The 21,738-nt window shown below is 50.5% G+C and overlaps 1 protein-coding gene across 1 annotated transcript; it reads left to right on the top strand.

The window, feature by feature from the left end:
* Positions 1-445: 445 nt before the first annotated feature.
* Positions 446-21,396, top strand: GABRR1 (gamma-aminobutyric acid type A receptor subunit rho1). Its single transcript, XM_004605662.3, has 8 exons — positions 446-547; positions 3,192-3,259; positions 4,447-4,670; positions 6,108-6,190; positions 11,228-11,368; positions 13,541-13,693; positions 18,748-18,944; positions 20,452-21,396. Exons 1-8 carry the CDS (start codon positions 529-531, stop codon positions 20,728-20,730), a joined length of 1,164 nt encoding a protein of 387 aa, XP_004605719.2. The 5' UTR covers positions 446-528; the 3' UTR covers positions 20,731-21,396.
* Positions 21,397-21,738: the final 342 nt, after the last annotated feature.

The following is a 21,738-nucleotide window of genomic DNA, read 5'->3' as shown; positions in this document are numbered from 1 at the left end:
TCCTTCCTTCCTTCCTTCCTTCCTTCCTTCCTTCCTTCCTTCCTTCCTTCCTTCCTTCCTTCCTTCCTTTTTCTTTTTTAGTTTTTAGTATTGGAGTATTGCACCACACCCAGTGGTGCTCGGGGCTGGCTCCTGGCTCCTGGCTCTGCACTCAGGCATTACCCATGGCAGTACTTGGGGTAACCATATGGGATGCTGAGAATCAAGCCTGGGTGGGGTGCATGCAAGGCAAGCGCCTTACCTGCATGATTAGTCTTCAGCCCCTAATCATGCTTCTAAACCACGGCCAGTGTCCGCTGCTGGCTTAGCGGACCCATAGAGCTGGAGAAATGAAGAAGGACCATGTAGAAGTCTGGCGGCAGATGGAATGCAAGAGCACATGGCTTTATCCTGCCCAGCTCGCGGACGTAACCCGAGTTGTGTGTCCCCTGTCTCCACAGCCCGGTCCTGAAGAGGAGTCCCGACCTCACCAAGTCCCCGCTGACCAAGTCGGAGCAGCTCCTGAGGATTGACGACCATGACTTCAGCATGAGGCCTGGTTTCGGAGGTAGGAGCACCCCTCGACCGCTTGCCTGCTGTCTTGGGCTCCCAGCTTCTTGGCTTCTCTCTGACTAGGTCTGCATTGGCTGTGCTTTCGGGATGAGCCTCAGCCCTCAAGCTGGCCTGGTCCTCCTGGACCTGCTGATGGCTTGGCCAGGTCTGCAGAGCTGTCCTTGGGTCAATGTTCCCAAGAAGCATCATTCAGGGTCAGTGGGGCCGTGGCAGCTGTGGTAGGGCCAGGCAAGGATGGTCAGCTGCATCCTGCAAAGCTCAGAATTAACAACCTTGGGGCAGAGTGTGGTCAGCTGGGGTTGAGGGGATGAAAATAGCTTGAGAAAAGAATGACTTAGAGCAGAACGAAGCCAGAGTCCTTTGAACTTTAGCCTACAGCTTTTATAATTCAGCCCTCTTGGTGTCAAAAAGGGGTTTCGTTCTTTGTTTGTTTGTTTGTTTTTAATTTATTTTTATTTTTTTATTAGTGAATCACTGTGAGGTACAGTTACATACTTACAAACTTTCATGCTTGTGTTTCAGTCATACAATGATCGAGTACCCATCCCCCTACCAGTGCCCATTCTCCACCACAAATGATCCCAGCATTCCTCCCACCACCCAGACCCCCTCTCCGCCACTCTGCCTCTGTGGCAGGGCATTCCCTTTTGTTCTCTCTTGCCTTTTGGGTGTTGTAGTTTGCACTAGAGGCATTGATTGGCCATTGTGTTTGATCCATAGTCTACATTCTGCTCACATCTCCCAACCCCAGCTGGTCCTCCAAATACCCTTTACTTGGTGTTCCCTTCTCTATCTGAGCTGTCTTTTCCCCCAGCATTTGAGGCCGGCTTCCAAGACATGGAGTAAACCTCCTGGTCCTTATCTCTACTATTCTTGGGTGTTAGTTCCCCATTCTGTTACTTTATATTCCACAGATTAGTGCAATTTTTCTATGTCCGTCCCTTTATTTCTGACTCATTTCACTTAACATGATACTCTCCATGTTGATCCATTTATATGCAAATTTCATGACTTCATCTTTTATAACAGCTGCATAGTATTCCATTGTGTAGATGTACCAAAGTTTCTTTAACCAGTCATCTGTTCTTGGGCACTTGGGTTTTTTTCCAGATTTTGTCTATTGTAAACAGTGCAGCAATTAACATACAAGTGCATATGTCATTTTTACTATACATTTTTGCCTCTCCAGAACATATTCCCAGAAGTGGTATTGTTGGGTCAAATTTCTAATTTTTTGAGAATCATCCATACTGTTTTCCAAAAGGGCTGAATCAGTCGGCACTCCCACCAGCAGTGAAGGAGTATCCCTTTCTCTCCACATCCATGCCAACACTGATTGCTTTTGTTCTTTTGGATGTGGGCCAGTCTCTGTGGCGTGAGATGATATCTCATTGTTGTTTTGATCTGCATCTCCCTGATGATTAGTGATGAAGAGCATTTTTTCATGTGCTTTTGGCCATTAGGATATCTTCTTTGAGAAAGTTTCTGTTCATTTCATTGCCCCATTTTCTGATGGGTTTGGATATCTTCTTTTTGTAGAATTCAATTTTGTATATCTTTGATATCAACCCCTTATCGAATGGGTATTGGGTAAATATCCTTTCCCATTCTGTTGACTGTCTTTGTATTTTGGTCACTGTTTCTTTTGAGGTGCAGAAGCTTCTTAATTTAAGATAGTCCCATTTGTTAATCTGTTTCCACTTGCTTGGCCATCTTTGAAGATACCTTTAGCTTCAATGTTGTGGATGGTTTTGCCAACCTTGTCTTCAGATTTCTTTTCTGAGAAAGTTTCTGGTGATTGCCCCATTTTCTGATGGGGTTGGATGTTTTCTTCTTGTGGAGATCAATCAGTTCCTAGTATATCCTTGATATCAACCCTTTATCAGATGGGTATTGGGTGAATATCCTTTCCCATTCTGTAGATTGTCTTTGTATTCTGATCATTGTTTCTTTAGAGGTACAGAAGCTTCTAATTTTAAGATAGTCTCATTTGCTTATCTGTTTCCACTTGCCTGGTCAGTGGCGAGTCATCTTTGAAGATACCTTTAGTTTCAATGTCGTAGAGGGTTTTGCCACCTTGTCTTCAGTGTACCTTATCGATTCTGGTCTGATGTTGAGGTCTTTAATCCATTTTGATCTGACTTTTGTACATGGTGTTAAATAGAGGTCCGAGCCCATTTTTTTGCATGTAGCTGTCCAGTTTTGCCAGCACCATTTCTTAAAGAGGCTTTCCTCGCTCCACTTCACATTTCTTGCTCCCTTATCAAAGATTATATGATCATACATTTGAGGGTGTGTGTCAGGGTATTCAACCCTGTTCCATTGGTCTACTGCTCTGCCTTTGTTCCAGTACCATGCTGTTTTAATTATTACTGCTTTGTAGTAGAGTTTGAGGTTGGGGAAGGTAATGCCTCCCATCTTCTTTTTCCCCAGAATTGCTTTAGCTATTCGTAGGGGTTGTTGTTTGATATTTTGAGTTAGAGGGAACACCCAACAGTGCTAAAGGGTTACTCCTGGCTCTGCACTCAGGGATCACTTCTAACAGTGCTCAGGGAACCATATGGGATGCTGAGAATTGAAGCTGAACCAGCCTCATGCCAAGAAGGCACAAAAGAATAAATATTGTTGTGCCCTGCCAGGTCCAGCTGTTCCCGTGGGTGTGGACGTGCAAGTGGAGAGCCTGGACAGCATCTCAGAGGTGGACATGGTGAGTGTTTCTGCGATTGGGCGCTGGCCAAGGGGACAGTGCACAGGACCTGAGCTGGACTAGGAGTTGGCACCCCTGGATTCAGGTCCTCCTGATTCCAGCCAGCAGTGGGTGTCCACAGTTGTTTTATCGCTGGTGTAGACAGTTCAAAACATGTGCACAAGCTACCCAATTAGTGTGAAGCAGAACAAAGAGACCCACTCATTCTTTCCACTCTGGGCCCTGGCTTTTGACAGAGAAATGCCCTCTTGAAGCCACATGGGATGTACCCCCAAGCCTCCTCTGGTGCTGTTCTGGAGGCTCCCAGCACTGCCAATGGCCCTAGAGAAGCCGAGCACCACAAGGTCCACTGTGTCCTTGGGCCCTTGCATCAGAATACTTGTCTGACTGATTTAGAATTGACAAGAGGTAACCCCCAACCTCGGAACTCTGAGCTACTTTGGGAAGCCACCCCCTCCCCACAAATGGAACAAGTCCAAACTTGCACACTGGATCCTCCCGCTGGTTCTAGGTCTAAGTGCAGACATGCCGGAGGAGCTAATATTTCTTGAAACCTTGCTGTGGCGTTGTTTACGTCAAGAACGGAATGCTTCAGGGGCTGGAGTGATAGCACAGAAGGTGAGGCATTAGCCTTGCACACAGGTTTGATTCCCACCCAGCATTCCATATGGTCCTCAAGCACCACCAGAAGTAATTCCTGAGTGCATGAGCCAGGAGTAACCCCTTGGCATAGCTGGGTGTGACCCAAAAAGAAAAAAAAAAAAAGAATGGAATGTTCCACAGCTCCTTGACTTGTAGGACCTCTCCAGGCTGGACAGGAGAGCTGCACCATCAGTGGGTCCCAACCCAGAGAGAAAGAACATCTCAGTGTGAGCTGCTGCCAGGAACTCTGAGGCTCTGGCACCCATGCTGCTAGGCTTGTCCCTGTTTCTGTCCTTGTTTTTGTGTCCATCCCTGTCCCTGTGCAGCCCTGAGGTCACCCCTGCTGCAGCAGCTCTCCTCAAGGGAGGGGGAGGCTGGGAGCAGGGTTGGGGGGGTCCCCACTGCAGAGGCACCTGAGGCCCTATATTGCAGCACCCCCTCCTGCTGCTGCTGCCCACCCCAGGGAGCACCCGCACTCCGCTCAGTGTCCATCCCGGCCCCAGTGTGAGGAAGTCAGGATGTGGGCACCCCCTGTCCCCCTCCAGGACTTCACCATGACACTGTACCTGCGGCACTACTGGAAGGACGAGCGGCTGGCCTTCCCCAGCTCCAGCAACCTCAGCATGACCTTCGACGGGCGGCTGGTGAAGAAGATCTGGGTGCCCGACATGTTCTTCGTGCACTCCAAGCGCTCCTTCATCCACGACACCACCACGGACAATGTGATGTTGAGGGTGCAGCCCGACGGGACGGTGCTCTACAGCCTAAGGTGCGGCCCCTTGCCGAGCCCAGATGGTTTCACGGCCCTCAGGACCTAAATGTTCCGAAGGGAAAGCACCGAGGCCACACATAGCACTGGCCTTCGGTCTTTGAGTCAGGGTCTTCCAGCTGTTCCGACACGTGTGAAGTAGGAAACGACATAACAACATCAGCAAAACACATCTGGGGAAGTGTCTCAAGCTGAGACTTAGGATTTAGTGTGTATGTAATATTTCAATTAAAATCTCTAAAAGAAGTCTAATGTCACTGTCAAGAGTCAAACAAATGAGACTGGAGAACTAGCTCAAGAGGCTGAGTGCAGGGTCTGTGTGTGTGTGTGTATGTGTGTGTGGTGTGTGGGGGGGGTCGGGGGTGAGGGGAAGGGCTGAGTTTCATCCCTAGCACTTCATGAACCCCCTGAGCACTGCCAAGCATAACTCTCATACACTGAGCCAAGAGTATCCCCTGAGCACTGTAGGGTGTGACCCAAACTCTCCCTGCAAGGCCTCTGAGAAGTACATGTTTTCTTCTTCAAGACTTCCTTCCACAGCTCTCATCTGCATTTTTAAGTTCATTTTCAAATTACTTAAGCATGTCTTTACGTTAAATAGCTATCATTCACTTGCACACAATTATAATCCCAGGATGTTGAGTTTGTCAGTTCCTGTTTCCGGGGTCACGATATTCTTGCTGGAGTAGTAGGATTTGGGGGTCGGGGTCGGGGTGGGGTGCGGTGGGGTTTGGGTCCAGAGCTTACTCCTGGCTCTGTGCTCAAGGATCACTCTTCGTGGTCCTGGGTGAGGTGTTGGGGACCTAACAGGGATTAGCCATGTGCTAAGGGAAGAAACTTCACCCCTGTACTATCTGCACCCCCTAGGCTCATTTTAGAACTTGGTTTGATAAATAATCTGTCCTCTTGCCTGTCTAGCTACAGGACTTGAAATATCTTTTCCCTTAAGGGTGAGTCACGGGGATCCTTCCCCACTAATTTGGGCTGGTCCTTCTGGGAGGCCTTATAGCCACGGTGGACTGTCAGGCCCAGAAGCCACCAACACGACACAGCCTGAGCATGAGCGCAGACAGGATAGGTGTGAGTGGACATACTGTTTGCCCCATGCTGATCCCAGGGTGCCCTGGTCCTGACACGGCCTGAGCACTGCAGGAAGTGCAGGAAGGGGGTGGCCAGCTTGAAGGACATTGAGCCGAGCATCCACATTCAGAGCTGTTCCACTTTTCCGTTTTTGCACCTATACTAAAAGACTGGCTGTGTCCTTCTGTCTCCAGGGTCACAGTGACTGCCATGTGCAATATGGACTTCAGCCTCTGAAGTGCAGGAAGGGGGTGGCCAGCTTGAAGGACATTGAGCCGAGCATCCACATTCAGAGCTGTTCCACTTTTCCGTTTTTGCACCTATACTAAAAGACTGGCTGTGTCCTTCTGTCTCCAGGGTCACAGTGACTGCCATGTGCAATATGGACTTCAGCAGGTTTCCCCTGGACACGCAAACCTGTTCGCTGGAAATCGAAAGCTGTGAGTATCCGTGGGCCCGAACAGCAGCACGCAGTGTCTCAGGAATCCCAAGCCCCATCCCCGCCCCCCACCCCCAGCGCAGGCACAAACTGTGCTCCTCATTTATGAGTGTGCATCTCTTTTTATTTTTATTTTTGTAGTGCTGGGGACTGAGCCCAGGCCTCGTGCGTGTGTGATGCCATTGGCCATCATGACTCTGCTTTTATCCCATTGTTAGTTAGTTTGGGGGGCATACCCAAAAGTACGCAGGACTTACTTCTGACTCCACACTCAGGGATCACTCATGGTGGTGCTTGGGGGACCATTGAGGGTGCCAGGGATTGAGTCAGGCTGCCAGGTACTTGCCCACGGTGCTCTTGCTCTGGCCCCCTCATTTTACTTTTGTTATTTTTATTTTTCATACTTGGGGGTTTCATAGTTGGGGGGTCATATTTGGCAGTGCTCAGAAGCTTTTCCTGTGTAATGCATTCAGGGATTATATCATCCCTTCTGGCACAGCTTGGGGAACCATATGGGGTGCCGGGGATGGAACTCTGATCAACTGAGTGCAGGGCAAACACCTTACTTACTCTTACTGTCTCTCTGGGCCCATTCTAATCTTTTCACTTGTTTCTTGGGAGGCTATGCCCATAATTGGGCAAGAAAAATACCTGCCTCAGTGCTTGGGGGGTCACAGGAAGTGCCTGGGATCAGTCCCAGTCTAGTGGTGCAACACCTGCACCTAGTCTTCTGAATTATCTCTCCGCCCATCATAACGCTGCACTCACACCTTCCATTGTCATAACTGGCCCTTTCAATGCTCTTGAGCAAACACTCTCTTTTGTGTTTGCTAAAGAGCATTGAAACCTGAAGGTTTCACACTTTTCCAGAGCAGCTGCCTGGGACGAGGGCTAGAGCAGGCCCCAAAGAGTAGTTCTCTGCCAGTCCGACCCTACCCAGGCACACTGGTCATTCAGAGAACTCATTTTTATCTGTTCTACTGATGTTCTTTGTGAGGAACACTCAACCCAGCAGTGCTCAGGGGCTATTACTAGTTCTGTGTCCACACGTGACCCCTGGCAGTGCTCAGAAGACTGTATATGCGACTGGGGGCCGTTGAACAGGGCTGGCCACACGCCAGGCAAGTGCCTTCCTGTTTGTTGTATTTCTCCAACCTTCTATTGCTCACCTGGAGATTGCCTTTAAGAAAGGCTTCCCTGGAAAGCCAGGTTTGCTGGGGTGTGAAATTATCTCTCCGAGACTGCTGGGGTGTGAAAAGGTGAACACGTCACTGTGGGTGGAGATAGCAGTTGAGAAACTCTGGCACAATGCAGGGACCTTGGAAAACTTGTGGAACATTTCCAGGGCCCCGGGAAGAGCACGGCTGAGGCAGAGTCCAGGCTGACCACTCACATGCTCACATGTCTACTGCTCAGGGCCCCCACAAGCTTCTCTAGGCTCTGCCAGATGGCTTCGTCTGATGGACTTCACCGGGTCTCCCCACCCAGTCCTGGCACACCTTCCTGAAGCTCCACAGACCTGCTGCCATGTCCCTGGTCCGTGCCCACTGGGGATACTCACTGGGCCAGTGGGCCTTTGCCTGGGCTGCTGGCTCCAATAGTCCAAGGCATGTGGCCCCACACCCCTCAGAAACCCTCTAGAGTGATGCTGCTAAAGGCAGGGGTATTGGCAGGGACGGGGCATGAAGAGCCCAGCACCCAGAGCATGACAAGCCTTTGACTGCACAGTCTGCCTGACCTTCCCCCTCACCCCGAGTCTGGGGAGAAGCTCACTCTCTCCCATCCTGTCGCTAGCCTGAGGACAGTGTTCGCAGGACTGAGCTCCCGAGCTCCAGAACCCCTTTCCTGCACCTTTACCCCCACCCCACACCCAGCAGCTCCTTCTACCTGAAGTGCTGCTTCTTCCAGGTGGGGTCAGCTGCACCGTGCACAAGGAGAGATGCAGATATTCCTCTATTGGGGATAACACAGTGAGCCCTTTGTGAACTGAAAATACCTTGCCAAAAATGCTCTTTCTTTTTATTCTGCTCTGTTGGTTTTGCGACCACACTGGCAGTGTTCAGGACTTATTCCTGGGTCTGTGGTCAGGGATCTCTCCTGGCAGGGCTTGGGGGATACTATGGATTCCAAAGATAGGATCCAGGTTGGCCACATGCAGGGCAAACCCCCTGCTGTAGTCTCTCTCTGGTTGGGGACGGCCTAGGCACCTCCTGCCTCTGTCCCTATAAACAGGGACTGGGTACGGAGGAGGCCTAAGTACTCCCTACCTGAGTTCCTGTAAACAGGAACGAGTATGGAGAAACTTGGCGTGAGGGCGAACCATCCCCTGACAGTCAACCTTGACAGGTGGCCGAAGGGCCACCATGCTCTGGCGGCCAGCCTGGAAAGGGGGTCGAAGGGCCACCATGTTCTGGTGACCTGCCTCGAGAGAACAGTTGGAGGGCCACCATGCTCTGGCAGCTGGACTCGAGAGGAGGCTGAAGGGAGGATTGACTCACGTCTGCCATGGCCATGCTCAAGGCCACATCTGCTTTCCCATGTTTATCAAGGCTGAGAGAAGGAACCGAAATAGTAAGAAGGAACCAAAAAACAAGTAATATTGGCAAAAATAAAGTTGCTTGCACAGCTTGATTAATAATATTTATGCCGCTTATGCAACCTGCTGATCATTGCTAAAATAAGACTATATAAACCCGCTTGGATTTCAATAAACTTGCTGCATGCCATATATTGCATGCAGTCCTCCCTAGCCCACTCAACTCTCATTCCCTATTTCCAGCCAAAGTTCAAGTTGGCCACGCGGGACGAGGCACTCTCTGGCCCTAAAAGTGCTTCTTATGCCTCCAACTATCCAATATCCCAGCTCAGCCTCTCCTGCCTTAAATGTTCTCAGAAAACTTGTTTGGGCAAAGATCCTGGCACACAAAGCCCAGTTTTATGATAAGGGCTTGATTGTGCCACATTGTTTGCTGACAACTGTGCTGGAAATGGGAGCGGAAAGGCTGGATGACATATTCACTGGAAACAGCTGTTGTGCAGGGAGTGTGAAGCTGGGAGCTCAAGTGTTTGCTGGGTGTGAGAGATGCAGCAGGTTGAAAACAGCTGTCGGAGGGCTGCCCCCTCACTATGGTGAGCGGAGCATCACGCTGACTCTCACCAGGAAAAGAGAAAAATTCAAAACCCAAAGCATACTTTCTAGCAAATGCTTGCAGGTGTCATCCCATCAGAACCTGACCTCACATTGTCAGGTCGGGAATGTGACTTGGTGTCAGAGCATGTGCCTCGCATGCAGAAGACCTGGGTTCTGTCCCCTACACCAAAACAAAGAAGACAGAACACTGGTAAGCTAGGGCTACTGCTGGTGGGAAGCGGGGCTCAGGTCTGGCGTACAGAGTTTGCAGCTGGAGGAGGCCAGTAGGACATCTAAAGGGTCTGGGGACAGGACAGGTGGTGACTCAGGGTGCAGCTAGCCCAGCCAACCACAGGTGGAACTTTATCCTGAGAAACTCAGGCCTGCTATAAAGGACTTCCACATCACTGGATCTAGGATATTCTCATTTCCTTAAGGCCATCTGTCTGTAGGTGCCACCTCTGTAGATTCCCTCCCGCCTCTCTGCATTGCCCACATTCAGGCTTGGTAAAACAACTGGGTAGCAGCCTTGCCCAGGGGACACAGGAAGTTAAGTTAGAAGTTTCAGGAATTCACTTCAGGAATGAAAGAGAATCAGGGAGTTCTGAAAAAAAAACTTTTAAATTATTTTTTTGGCCACACCTGGTAACATTCAGGGGTTACTTCTTTTTTTTTTTTTCTTTTTGGGCCACACCCGGCAATGCTCAGGGTTGACTCCTGGCTCTGCACTCAGGAATCGCTCCTGGTGGTGCTCAGGGGACCATATGGGATGCTGGGAATCAAACCCAGGTTGGCCGCATGCAAGGCAAACGCCCTACCCGCTATACTATCGCTCCAGCCCCAGGGGTTACTTCTTCCTCTGCACTCAGGAATCACTCCTGGGGACCATATGGGGTACTGGGGATCAAACCCAGTTGGCCGCACACCAGAACTCTGGAGGGAGGTCATTTAAAGTTTGTTTAGGAGCCACAATCATCAGTGCTCAAGGCTTACTCCTGGCTCTGCTCTCATGGATCACTCGTAGGTAGGACCAAGAGGGGTTCAGGAGACCATAGAGGGTGCTGGGGACTGGACTCAGATGGGCTGTGAGCCAGGCATGTGCTCTACCTACTGAACTATCTCTCCCTATCTTCATTCTCTGAAATAAGAGAAAAAAGGATGGGACAGGGTAATAGGGCTGAAGGCATGCCTTGCAGGGCGAAAACCTAGTCCAGTCCACAGCACCCCCTGCCCATTGCAGCAGAGTGAGGTAGGCCTGGTGGCCCCACACCAAGCACCAGTGAGGCTGAGCTTGGAATCATGTGGCAGAGTATAAGCCCCTGAGCATTGCCTGGAAGGTCCCTCCACCCTCCCATATAAAGTGTTAAATTACTCCCAGTTTAGGTCACTATAAGAAAATTTCTATTACAGTAAACCCTATATGAAATTTTGCTGTTCTGTAGACATAGAGCCTTCAGATGATCTGCCCCTGACAGACAACAGCTGAGCCGTGGGGTGAATCCTTGTGTAGGAATTGTGAGCACTGCTCTGATGAGTCCTAGAAGATGGGAATCAAATGAGTCTTTGGGGGTTTCGCTTTGCTTTTAGTCTGCAGCTGTTTTTCATTTGGGGTTTCAGTCACACCTGCTGGTGCTTGGGGTATATAGCTCCCCGTTTGGCATGGTGCTTGGTCCTATGAGGTGCCTGGGACCACAGGGTGCCAGGACCCCCACATACAGATCCATGTGCTCCAGCCCATTGCGCTGTCTCCCCGTTTGCAGACGGCCGTTTGTTTGGTCACTCGGGCTCTGTCCTAGCAAGCCCAGGGGTCTGTGTGGGAGCTCAGAGCCGGCTTCCTCTAAACCTTCTTGACAGACGTTGTCTTTCCACCGCCCCTGGCTGATGGGCGCGCTGTCCCCACCCTCCCAGATGCCTACACCGAAGACGACCTCATGCTGTACTGGAAGAAGGGCAACGACTCCTTAAAGACGGACGAGCGGATCTCCCTGTCCCAGTTCCTCATTCAGAAATTCCACACCACCACCAAGCTGGCCTTCTACAGCAGTACAGGTGAACGGCAGGGGCACCCGGGGGCAGGCTGGGCTGGTGGGAGTGGAGGGTGGGCTCTCTGGACTCTTTCAGGAGTCACGGGAACTGTTGGCCAGTGGGTCGAGCCTGTACCTCTTGTGCTGGAAACCAGAGATGGGAACCCAAGCCCCAAATTTTGGATGCCCACCTTAGAAAAGATCACCAGGAAAGTGCGGGCAGGGGCTGCAGCAGAAGCCTCATGCGAAGCACTGAGGCAGTCACAGGACAGGACAGGTGGCTGGCTTCTCCCACACAGGACACAGAGCAAGGAGCTGTCCCGATTCGGGACTGTTGCTTCCATGCCCATTCTCTCCCCCGGCCCTTCTGGGCTTTGTGTCCCAAATGCATCCCCTCCGGCTCCGTCTCCTCGTGTGGCTTCTCCTTAAGGCCTTCTTGATCAGCCTCTGTGCCAGAGCCTATGTTCTTGTGGGCTATGTTGCCACCTTTGGAACAGGGGGCGCTCGGACAGGCTGTGGCCCTTCTATTTCCCAGCCCCTGACTCCGTGGCCTCCCTGGGGGCAGCCTAGCATGCTGCTGAAGCCCCCCTTTCCTCCTGCTAGGGGAACACATTGTCACTGGTGTGATGCATTTTGCGTTAATGAAGGCACGTCCGTGTGCCTGTGTATTGACGTGTGAGTTTCATCACCCCTCAGGATGGTTTTCTCAAATCACTGGCAGCTTCCTGGTTGAGGAGACAGCTCCATGGGCTGGGGCACAGGCTTGGCAAGCCAGGAAGTAGGGGTTCAATCCCCAGGATGGCATAGTTTCTTTGAGCACCACCAGGAGTGACCCCTGCAGGCTGTGCCAGAGTGGTCCCCAAATATCAGCTGTGGTTTTCATTGCTAGAACAGTGCATGGCTGAGGGGTCATAGGGATTCGGTCTTTTAAGCACAGTTCATTTTTATCTGTAACACATGATAATAATGTCACATGAACATCTTTTGGGGGGTGCGAGGTGGTTTGGAGGGGCCACACCTGGTGGTGCTCAGGGCTTACTCCTGCCTTCAGGAATCATTCCTCACAGACTTAGCGGATCATATGGGATGCCGGGCATCAAACCCAGGCCAGCCTCGTGCAAAGCAAATGCCCCACCTGCTGTACCATCACTCTGGCCACACATGTGCACTTTCTCCATACACCACCCATGAGTCTCTGGGGAACCCTCCCTAGCATGCTAACGTCCCCTGCTGCCTCCGTCTGTGCAGGTCACGGTTACAAAACACGACAGGTCAAGCAGCTCCAACTCAACAGCAATGTGTTTTTTGGGGGCGCCGTGGGGATGACTCAGTGATCCCAGGTGCCTGCCCTGCAAGTTGAGGCTGTGAGTTCAGTCCCAGCTGCCACCCCCGTGCACCCGCCCAACATGCTCCCGGGGACTCTGCTCTCTGGAACAGCCAGTGCTGTCACAGAGCACTTGGCCTCTGGAGCACCAAAGCTAAGAGTGTGTGAGTCCCACAGCTGAGATGAAGACTCTGGCCAGCGTGTGAGGAGGGACCACGGAAGCCCTGGCACCACAACCAGAGAGCACACAGGCAGCACCACCAGCTGAGTGGTGTCCCTGAGCACCGGAACTGAATGCTCACAGAGCAGTCGGGTGCTACTGTCATCGCTGTCCTCGAAACAGCCACACACGGGGGAGAGGGGACCCTGGGGGGTGACAGTCTGCCAGTTCACACTTTGCTGGTTTGCTGAGTTAGGACACAGACTTATTTGTTTTTGCAACACCCAGCGATGTTCAGGAATTTCTCCTGGCTCTGCACTCAGGAATTACTCCTGGTGGTGCTTGGGGGACCATCTCTGGGATGCCAGGGATCGAACCCAGGTCAGCCATGTGCAGAGCAAAAGACCCAACCCACTGTACTATTTCTGCGACCCCAGGACACAGTTCATTGGGTTAGCCTGTTGCTCTGCTCAATCCCTGCTGCCGCCTGGACAAAGGAATGAACAAAAGGCAAGAAGACAGAGGCAGCGTATGTCAATGAAATGTCTTTGTGTAGAGGATGGGAACCCAAGCATCAAACGCTCCCCCACCACGTGGGTGACAGTCTCCCCCTCCTGCTAGGCTCTGAGACCAGGGGGATCCCCTGAATAAAATCTGTTTGGGGAAGGAGCAGAGGAACTCTGGGGCCAGCTCTTTTCTTCCTGTACCCACAGGCTGGTACAACCGTCTGTACATTAACTTCACGTTGCGTCGTCACATCTTCTTCTTCTTGCTCCAAACCTACTTCCCTGCCACCCTGATGGTCATGCTGTCCTGGGTGTCCTTCTGGATCGACCGCCGAGCTGTGCCCGCCAGAGTGCCCTTAGGTAAGGGACATTGCACAAGCCCGACCCAGGAACCTGGACATGCAAGTACTTCCTTCCAAATGAACCCGATTCAAACCAGCCTTTTTAGTCCTAAATTTCTGTTGACATGATAACTTGAAAAAATTTTATTGACTCACAAGTTTAAAATGTCATTATTGGGGGGCTGGAGCGATAGTACAGCGGGTAGGGCATTTGCCTTGCATGCGGCTGACCCAGGTTCAATTCCCAGCATCCCATCTGGTCCCCTGAGCACCACCAGGAGTAATTCCTGAGTGCTAAGCCAGGAATAACCCCTGTGCATCGCCAGGTGTGACCCAAAAAGCAAAATAAAACAAAACAAAAATAAATAAAATGCCATTATTGGGAGTTATTGGAACTGGAGAGATCATTCAGGGGTTAAGATGCTTGCCTTGCCTGTGGCTAACCCAAGTTCAATCTGCAGCACTTCGTGTGGTCCCCTGTGCACTTCCCGGAGCACAGAGCCAAGAGTCAGCCCTGAGTACAGCTAATTGTGCCCCCCCCAACAAAACAAAACAAAACAAAATCTAGTGTTAGAAATCTGTCTACTGGAGGCTGAAAGGGTTGAGCATGTGTTTTGCCTTCAGGAAGCTTGGGGCTCTATCCTCAACTCCATATAGTGCCCAGAGGTCCTGGGTTCAACTCCCGGCATGGGAAGGAGGAGCACACCATCTAAGCAGATGCAAACAGCTTGCCTTTGGTCTGATTAAGGGTCTCGTGCTCGGGCTGGATGTTCTGATCTGTGGGTGCTTTCTCTGCCCTCCTGTGAAGGAATTTATACCCCATAACAAGGATTTTTAAAAGGTGACCCAAGGGACCCTTGTGAAAGAATGTTTGAGGGAAATTGTTAGAAGTGAAGAATCCAGGCTCAGTAATCCCTGAGTATATGAGTCAGGAGTAACCCCTGTGCATTGCTGGGTGTGATCCCTGTCCTCCTCCCCCCAAAAAAGCAAAGAATCTAGGCTGGAGATATAGTACAGCAGGCAAGGAGCTTGTCTCGGCATCTCCTGGCACCTCACATTGTCCCCTGAACACAGAGCCAGGAGGAAGCCTGAATAGTGCCAGACGTGACCCCAAAACAGAAGTGAAGAATCCTGAGATGTTCTCCCTGGGACCCCACCTCCCCACTTGTAAGAGTAGCTTTGATACTTTCTCTTAAAACAAAACAAAAGAAATACCTCATTTAAAAATAGATGAATGAAAGTGAAGAATACTGGGTCCTGTTTGCACCTTTAGAATGAGAATCTCTGAGAAGATCAGAAACATGCATTGTTGGGGAACAATGTTCCCCAAGATGCCTGAACATGTTGCACACCAGGTCCGGGTAGACATGGGGTGAAAGATGACAGGCACGCAGAGCAACACCCTCCGGAGCAGCCAATGTCTGTTCACTTTATTGCCAAATACACACATATTTTATAGAGGGTCTCAGCTTACAGCAAGGTCCAATCACATAAAGTTGAGCATTACTGGCCTATCACCTTTCCTACTTAACTTCGCCCTGGTCCAATGCCAATCAAGGTTAGATGCTGCCGTTAGGATGGCATACTAAGCGTACATGACAGTTTCTGTGTCTTGGGCTCATGTGATTTGATTTGAAGGTCAAGTGAGGCTCAAGCCCGGACACCTGGTGCTGACACCTTGTTATTGCCAACTTTGCCCAGATACTCCCTTCTGCAGGACCTCGCTTCAGGACACGTTGCGAGGTCGGGTTTTATCTGCTCCTGTGCCCATAGCCATGCTCCACAATGCATCTTATTGTGTGGGGTCATACTTAGCAGTACTTTAAGGGCACTTGTGGTTCCTGACCTCAAACCCAGAGTCTCATATATGCAAGACACATGCTTTCCCACTTGACCCACATCACCAGCCCCTGGGGAACATGCATTTTATTGGGGACTGTCTTCTCAGCCGGTGCTCAGGGGAAACAGCGACCAGTCCCAGCAATTCTTGGCAAACCAAGCCAGTAATTCAGTGCAAGGGCCCAAAGATGCAGTGCTGCTCAGGCCCTAAGATGCCAGGGATTACCCAGGTGACCTTGGTGATGCTAGGGGGCCTCCAGGGCTGTATGCTCAGAGGATCTTGTAGTGCTGGTAATTGAACTGGGGTCAGCCACAGGCAATGCACTGTAAATTCACAAAATAATCCTTGGGGGAGGGGGACTGCTGCTGCTGCTAGACATTAGGTGGCCCTGAGCTGCCTCCCCACCTCCCACCTCCCCAGGGCTCCCCAACAGAGAGCCGGGGAGCCGGGAAGGCTGGGAACCACAGTCTGATGGTGAAAATGGCCCGTTTAATGCAGAGTTGCTAGCATACTTATAGAACATCTGAAGGGGGGTTGAGGTAAGGACAGGTGTGATTGGTCATTTACATAAATAAACATTTGGCAGAGGAAATTCTCTAGGGAGATCCACTCAAGAAGACACTCTGTCTCCCAGGGACAACTACATTGCTTTTATATTTCCCTCTAATTATATAAGTTATCAATACTTGCAGTTGTTTCGATAAACACAGTAAGAGACAAAAATTCCAATGCTTAGTTATCTGGGCTGAGAGCAAAAGCAAGGCTTTTAACACTTAGTTGTCTGGGCTCTGAGAGCCAGCAAGGCTTTTACCATAAATCCCAGACTAAGTCCTCAGGCCAGTTCAGCTAGTCCTTCCCCATGGGGGTCCTGTCTCTTAGGTTGTAACCATTTGCATCAAGACCATGCATTTATGCTTTCTAGAATGTTCCATATCTATGCTAGGTAGCTTTGCCACTCGCCCTGGGTCCATCCCAGTCCCACGGCAGGACGTCCCTTTTGGGGTGTTAGGAACTACAACAACTGAAGCTTGAGTCAAGTAACTATGACCAAGTAATTATGCCCAGGAGTAGATATATTTCAATGTCAATCAACTCCCAAATATTAGGAGCATAGCACTAATGATCTTTCTGTGTTTAACCAAAGAACATTGCTCTATAGTAAAGTATAAAAAGGCTATAGGGGAAATAGAAAAGCAGGTACAAACATACAACACTTCAAATACAAAGCAGTACAAATACAAGTTCAGAATTACCAGAAAGTTTTGGCTTACATGTAATCGAGACTGACTTGGGGAACTGTGACAGTAAGAGGTAAAATACAAAGGAAAAGTTAAAGATAAACTTTAACTAAGTTAGGGATGCTAGCAAGAGCATGTTAAACTCTGGATAGAAGAAAGGGGGCAATTAACTGATGAAGCCTAAAGCACTTAGGGTTAATATCCAACACAAAGGAAAGGTTGAATATAGACTTTAATTAAATTAGGGATATTAGCAAGGGCATGGTAAGAGGAAAGGGAGGAGGAAAGGGGTAATTCACTGGTGAAGCCTAAAACACTTAGGGTTGATATCCAACAGTCCATCACATCTGTACTATCTCTCCAGCTCTGAACCTGTCTTTGAACAAGCCTTCCCTCTAATCCTAATGCATACTTGTCTAAAAGCATCTACTGAGCCAGTTTCCCCTTATTGACTTCTTGCTCTCCTCCCCACTTTAAATCTTGTACCTGCCCCATCACACACACCACCCCTACTCAGACAGACAAGAGGGGCTTCAAGGGAGAGGTGACCCAACACCACCCCGGCCCGGCCTTAATGAAACTGGATTGGAGCCAGCTGGCAAAGGGCCAGTCCCCTGTGACTTTGACTCAGCAAATATTCTGAGCTGAGTTTGAAATCTGGCAAATAGCCACTGACAGATGCCTTGATCTCTAGCAGTTGTGCTGTTGCCTAAACAGTTGCTGTGCTAAATACACACTCACCTCAACAGTTGCTGTGCTAAATACACAGTCTCTTAAACCCTGCCTCCTGGGACTGGAGCAATAGGGTAGGAGTTAAAGCACTTGCATTGCCTGTGGCTAATTCAGGCCTGAGCCCTGGCACAGTATGTGGTCCACTGAGCGCAGCCAGGAGGAAATCACTGACCTCAGAGCCAGGAATCAGCCCTGGAGCTCTAGAAGGTGTGGCCCCAAACCAAACAAAAAACGCCTGTTTCTTGTAAACGAGCCAAATATCAGCATAGGTAAAGCTGACCTCTGAGAGCTGGTCGAGTGATTTAAGCTCTAAGAGCTCCAGCCTAGCATATATGAGACTCTGGGTTTGATGTTCAGAGCTAGATGACACCCCCTCCCCCCTACACACAAGCACTTTTGGGAGGCACACCGGTGACCCCCGAACATGAACATCAGTAAGTGTCCCCTGCATAAATAAAACTGGCCTTTAGGGGAAAAAAATTTTTTTAAATAAAAACAAAACAAAACAAACAAAACTGACTTTTGAGTCCTTGTCAGTGCTGCTGAAAGTGCAGGCAGATCCAGCAGGGGGCACTGCTGAGCCCCAACCGCGGGATTGTAGCCACCCCGGCAGCAAGGACACAAAAACTCCAATAGACCTGGTGCCCTTGCCCCGCCGCCCCTTTTTTAAAATCTTATCACAAGAAAACGTAGTCATGTTGCGGGGGAGGGGGATTGTAGCTTCTGCTTTAAACAATGGAGCGGAAATCAGTGCACAGAGGGATGAAGGAGGACCCAGGCACAGTGATGAAAGTCTGCGGTATCCAGGGAGAAAAGGGTCTGAGAGGGGGGGTGGGGAGCAGCTTCATACAAGCGGAACTGGAAAGGCCACGGCTTGCCAGGCTAAGGAGCCAATGGACGCATTCATGGTAAAAAGAGCTAACGGGAGGGGGCGGATGCAGACTGCATGTGCTGCTGCTGCTTCTTTTTTTAACTTTTTTTTTTTTTTTGCTTTTTTGGGTGACACCCAGCAGTGCTCAAGGTTACTCCTGACTCTGCACTCAGTAATTACTCCTGGTGGTGCTCAGGAAACCATATGGGATGCTGGGGATTGAACCCAGGTCGGCCACGTGCAAGGCAAACGCTCTCCCTGCTGCGCTATGGCTCCCGCCCGGGGATCTCTCCCCAGGTGGAAGAAATAGAGGATGTGAAATGTGACGGAGGGAAACACAGGGAGCTGCTCCCCACCCTGCTGAGTGACTGAACCCAGCCTGACTTTGGCAGGTATCACCACGGTGCTGACCATGTCCACCATCATCACGGGCGTGAACGCCTCCATGCCCCGCGTCTCCTACATCAAGGCGGTGGACATCTACCTGTGGGTCAGCTTCGTGTTCGTGTTCCTCTCGGTGCTGGAGTATGCGGCCGTCAACTACCTGACCACGGTGCAGGAGCGCAAAGAGCGGAAGCGTCCAGACAAGGTGCGTTTCTCCCCAGCCCGAGTCCCCCTGCAGGCACGTAGCCTGGGGCAGCTCTGCAGTCAGAGCAGGTGAGACCTCTGAAAAGGGGCATGGGGGCGAAGGCACCCCCTTTGCTACCCAAGTCAGATAGGTCGGAACAGCAAACAAAATAGCATGTGGAAACCACCTGAAATTTATTACGGGCTCCAAGCTCCACGTTATGTGGCGCAAAGGTGGATCCTGTATTCACCCAAATTCAAGAGCTGCTCAGGCAAGCTGTATGGGGGGCTGGTACAGGGACAATGCAGCAGGAAGGGCATTTCCCTTGCATGCAGCTGACCCAGGCTCGATCCCTGGCACCTTATATGGTCCCTGGAACCCACCAGGAGTGATCCTTGAGTGCAGAGCCAGGAGTAAGCACTGCTGGGTGTGGCTCAAACAAACCAAGAGACCTGGTCCCTGTAATCTTGGTAGGTCTCACTGATCAGTGATAACCAGAAACAACCGCCCGATGCAGAGGGACAAAGGAGAGATGGGCAACACAACCTTCATTCCAGGACATTCTCCACCCCCAGCATCCCCATCCCGCTCCTGGGGTATCCCTGCTCACATGCCCTTGCGGTCCAAGGCTTCTCTTCCCTAGAAGATTCTGACTACCTAGAAGTAGACATCCCACCATGCCAAACCTCTCCCAACCCCCTCCCCCCATCACACACACACTCACACACAAATCCAGGCACAGAGCATCTGCAGAACACTGCTCTGGGGCTCCCACTGCTGGTCTCAGGGGTGCCATTCTTGGTGGTCTGATGGTAGGCATGCTCCTGAATTTGGTGGTAAGAGGCACTGCTTCCTCAGAGGCCTGGATACTCAAGCTCGCTCCAGGGCTTACCACCCTCATTCCCCCACGCCAACCCCTCACAGGGACTAAAATTTTAAAGTCTATCTGTCTGCCTATCTGTCTCTGTCTGTCTGTCTGTCTGTCTGTCTGTCTGTCTCTCTCTCTCTCTCTCTCTCTCTCTCTCTCTCTCTCTCTCTCTCACACACACACACACACACACACACACGAACAAGCATGTGCTCTACACAGTGTCTACTGGTGTCTATTCATTTGCAGGCAGGATGTGGGGAAACCACACCCAGCATTGCTCAGGGGTTACTCTGCATTCAAGATTACTCCTGGCAGGCTTGGAGGTGGGGAGGGGGGCCGGGGGGCAGGGGGACGACGACTACATGGGATGCTGGGAACCAAACCCAAGTCAGCCACATGCAAGGCAAGTGCCCAAACTGCTATGCTATCACTCCAGCACCCCCTCCTCCTTTGTTTTTTTTTTCTGGTTTGTCTTTTGGGTATACCCCCTCTCAGTGCTGACTCCTAGCTCTGCATTTAGGGATCACTGCTGGTGAACTTGGGGGGAGGGGTCATATGGAGTTGAGGGATGGAACTCTCGCCCTGCCAGCTGTACCGTGGCTCCGGCCAAACACAGAGGAGAGGATGCACTCAGCTCCCCGGTGTGCCTGTTCACAGCTGCCCTGTGCCTGCGGGCTCCCTCAAGCAAAGCCCGTCATGCTGGATGGCGGCTACAGCAACGGGGAGGTGGACGACCTGGGCAGCTTCGTGCCAGAGCCTGGGGAAAAGCCTGACAGGATGATGGTGCCGCCAACTCTGGCCTCGGAGAGGAAAAGTCCGAGGAACAATTATGTGAGCATGAGGATCGACACCCACGCCATCGATAAGTACTCCCGGATCATCTTTCCAGCTGCGTACATTTTATTTAATTTAATATACTGGTCTATTTTCTCCTAGGGGCCCTGGAGTCCACACATTCCACACTCTTAGGTTGTATGTATGTTATAGAGACACCTGTCTGATGGAAAACAATGTAAGGTTATGATGGGGAGAAGTGAAAACTATCCACCCTGCTCCAGCCTTCCAAGCCACTGTTGGGACACTTCCAATTTTAGTCAACTATCGCATATGCAGCAGTATGCTTGATGCTTTAGGGAAATAATGCCAATAAGCCTGCATCCTGATGGGGAGGGGGTGCCCCTGGATTAAGCACACAGCCAGTGTTGGCACACACTGGGTTGAACCTCTCTTAGACCCTAAAAGCTAGATCACATGAATCCTCCAATGTGTGAACCTCCTCCTGGCCTCTGGGCTAGGTGGGAATTGGTAGGTATTTCATTTCCAAGGAACATCCATGCTTGTCAAATTCTCCACACACACCCCCATCCACACACATACCCTTTTTTTCACTGAACCTCCACAAGATACACAAGTGCAAAGTTGTTCATGGTTGTTTCAGTCATACAGTGTTCCAACACCCGTCCCTTCACCAGTGAACATTTCCTACCATCAATGTCCCCAGTTCTCTTTTTTGTTTTGCTTTGTTTTGGTGCCACACCTGGCTTTGTGCTCAGGGTTCACTCCTGCTGGTGATCAGGGGACCATATAGGATGCCAGGGACTGAATCTGGGTCAGCCCCATGCAAAGACAAGCACCTTACCCATATTGGCCCCCAAATCTCTAATGTTGATGAAACTTCATACTTTGCTTTCTAGCCTCTTGTGCATGCTTTTCCACATGTTTAATTATGGCAATAAAAATATTCCTATTTTTATGTGTACACATATGGTACATGAGGTTTTGCTTCTTTTCAAGGAAGGCTCTCTAGAATCAACTTTTTCTGACTTGGATGGAAACCTTTCTAGTAAGGAAAGTTAGATAACAAGGGTGCATGTGTGCATTTCATCACTTTTGTCACAGCACTAACCAGATAGAAGAGTGTATTCATTGAGGTATTCCTGGTGG

The sequence above is a fragment of the Sorex araneus genome, chromosome 4 (assembly GCF_027595985.1).
Source record: "Sorex araneus isolate mSorAra2 chromosome 4, mSorAra2.pri, whole genome shotgun sequence".
Taxonomy (NCBI): domain Eukaryota; kingdom Metazoa; phylum Chordata; class Mammalia; order Eulipotyphla; family Soricidae; genus Sorex; species Sorex araneus.
The sequence above is the reverse complement of the archived record's forward strand: the minus strand, read 5'-3'. Positions and strand labels throughout refer to the sequence as shown.

Bases quoted from the DNA above. Each gene is read 5' to 3' on its own strand.
- GABRR1 (XM_004605662.3), top strand. The intron at 4,671-6,107 runs GTGCGGCCCCTT...TTCTGTCTCCAG, and splicing joins ACGGTGCTCTACAGCCTAAG to GGTCACAGTGACTGCCATGT. The intron at 13,694-18,747 runs GTAAGGGACATT...TGACTTTGGCAG, and splicing joins GCCCGCCAGAGTGCCCTTAG to GTATCACCACGGTGCTGACC.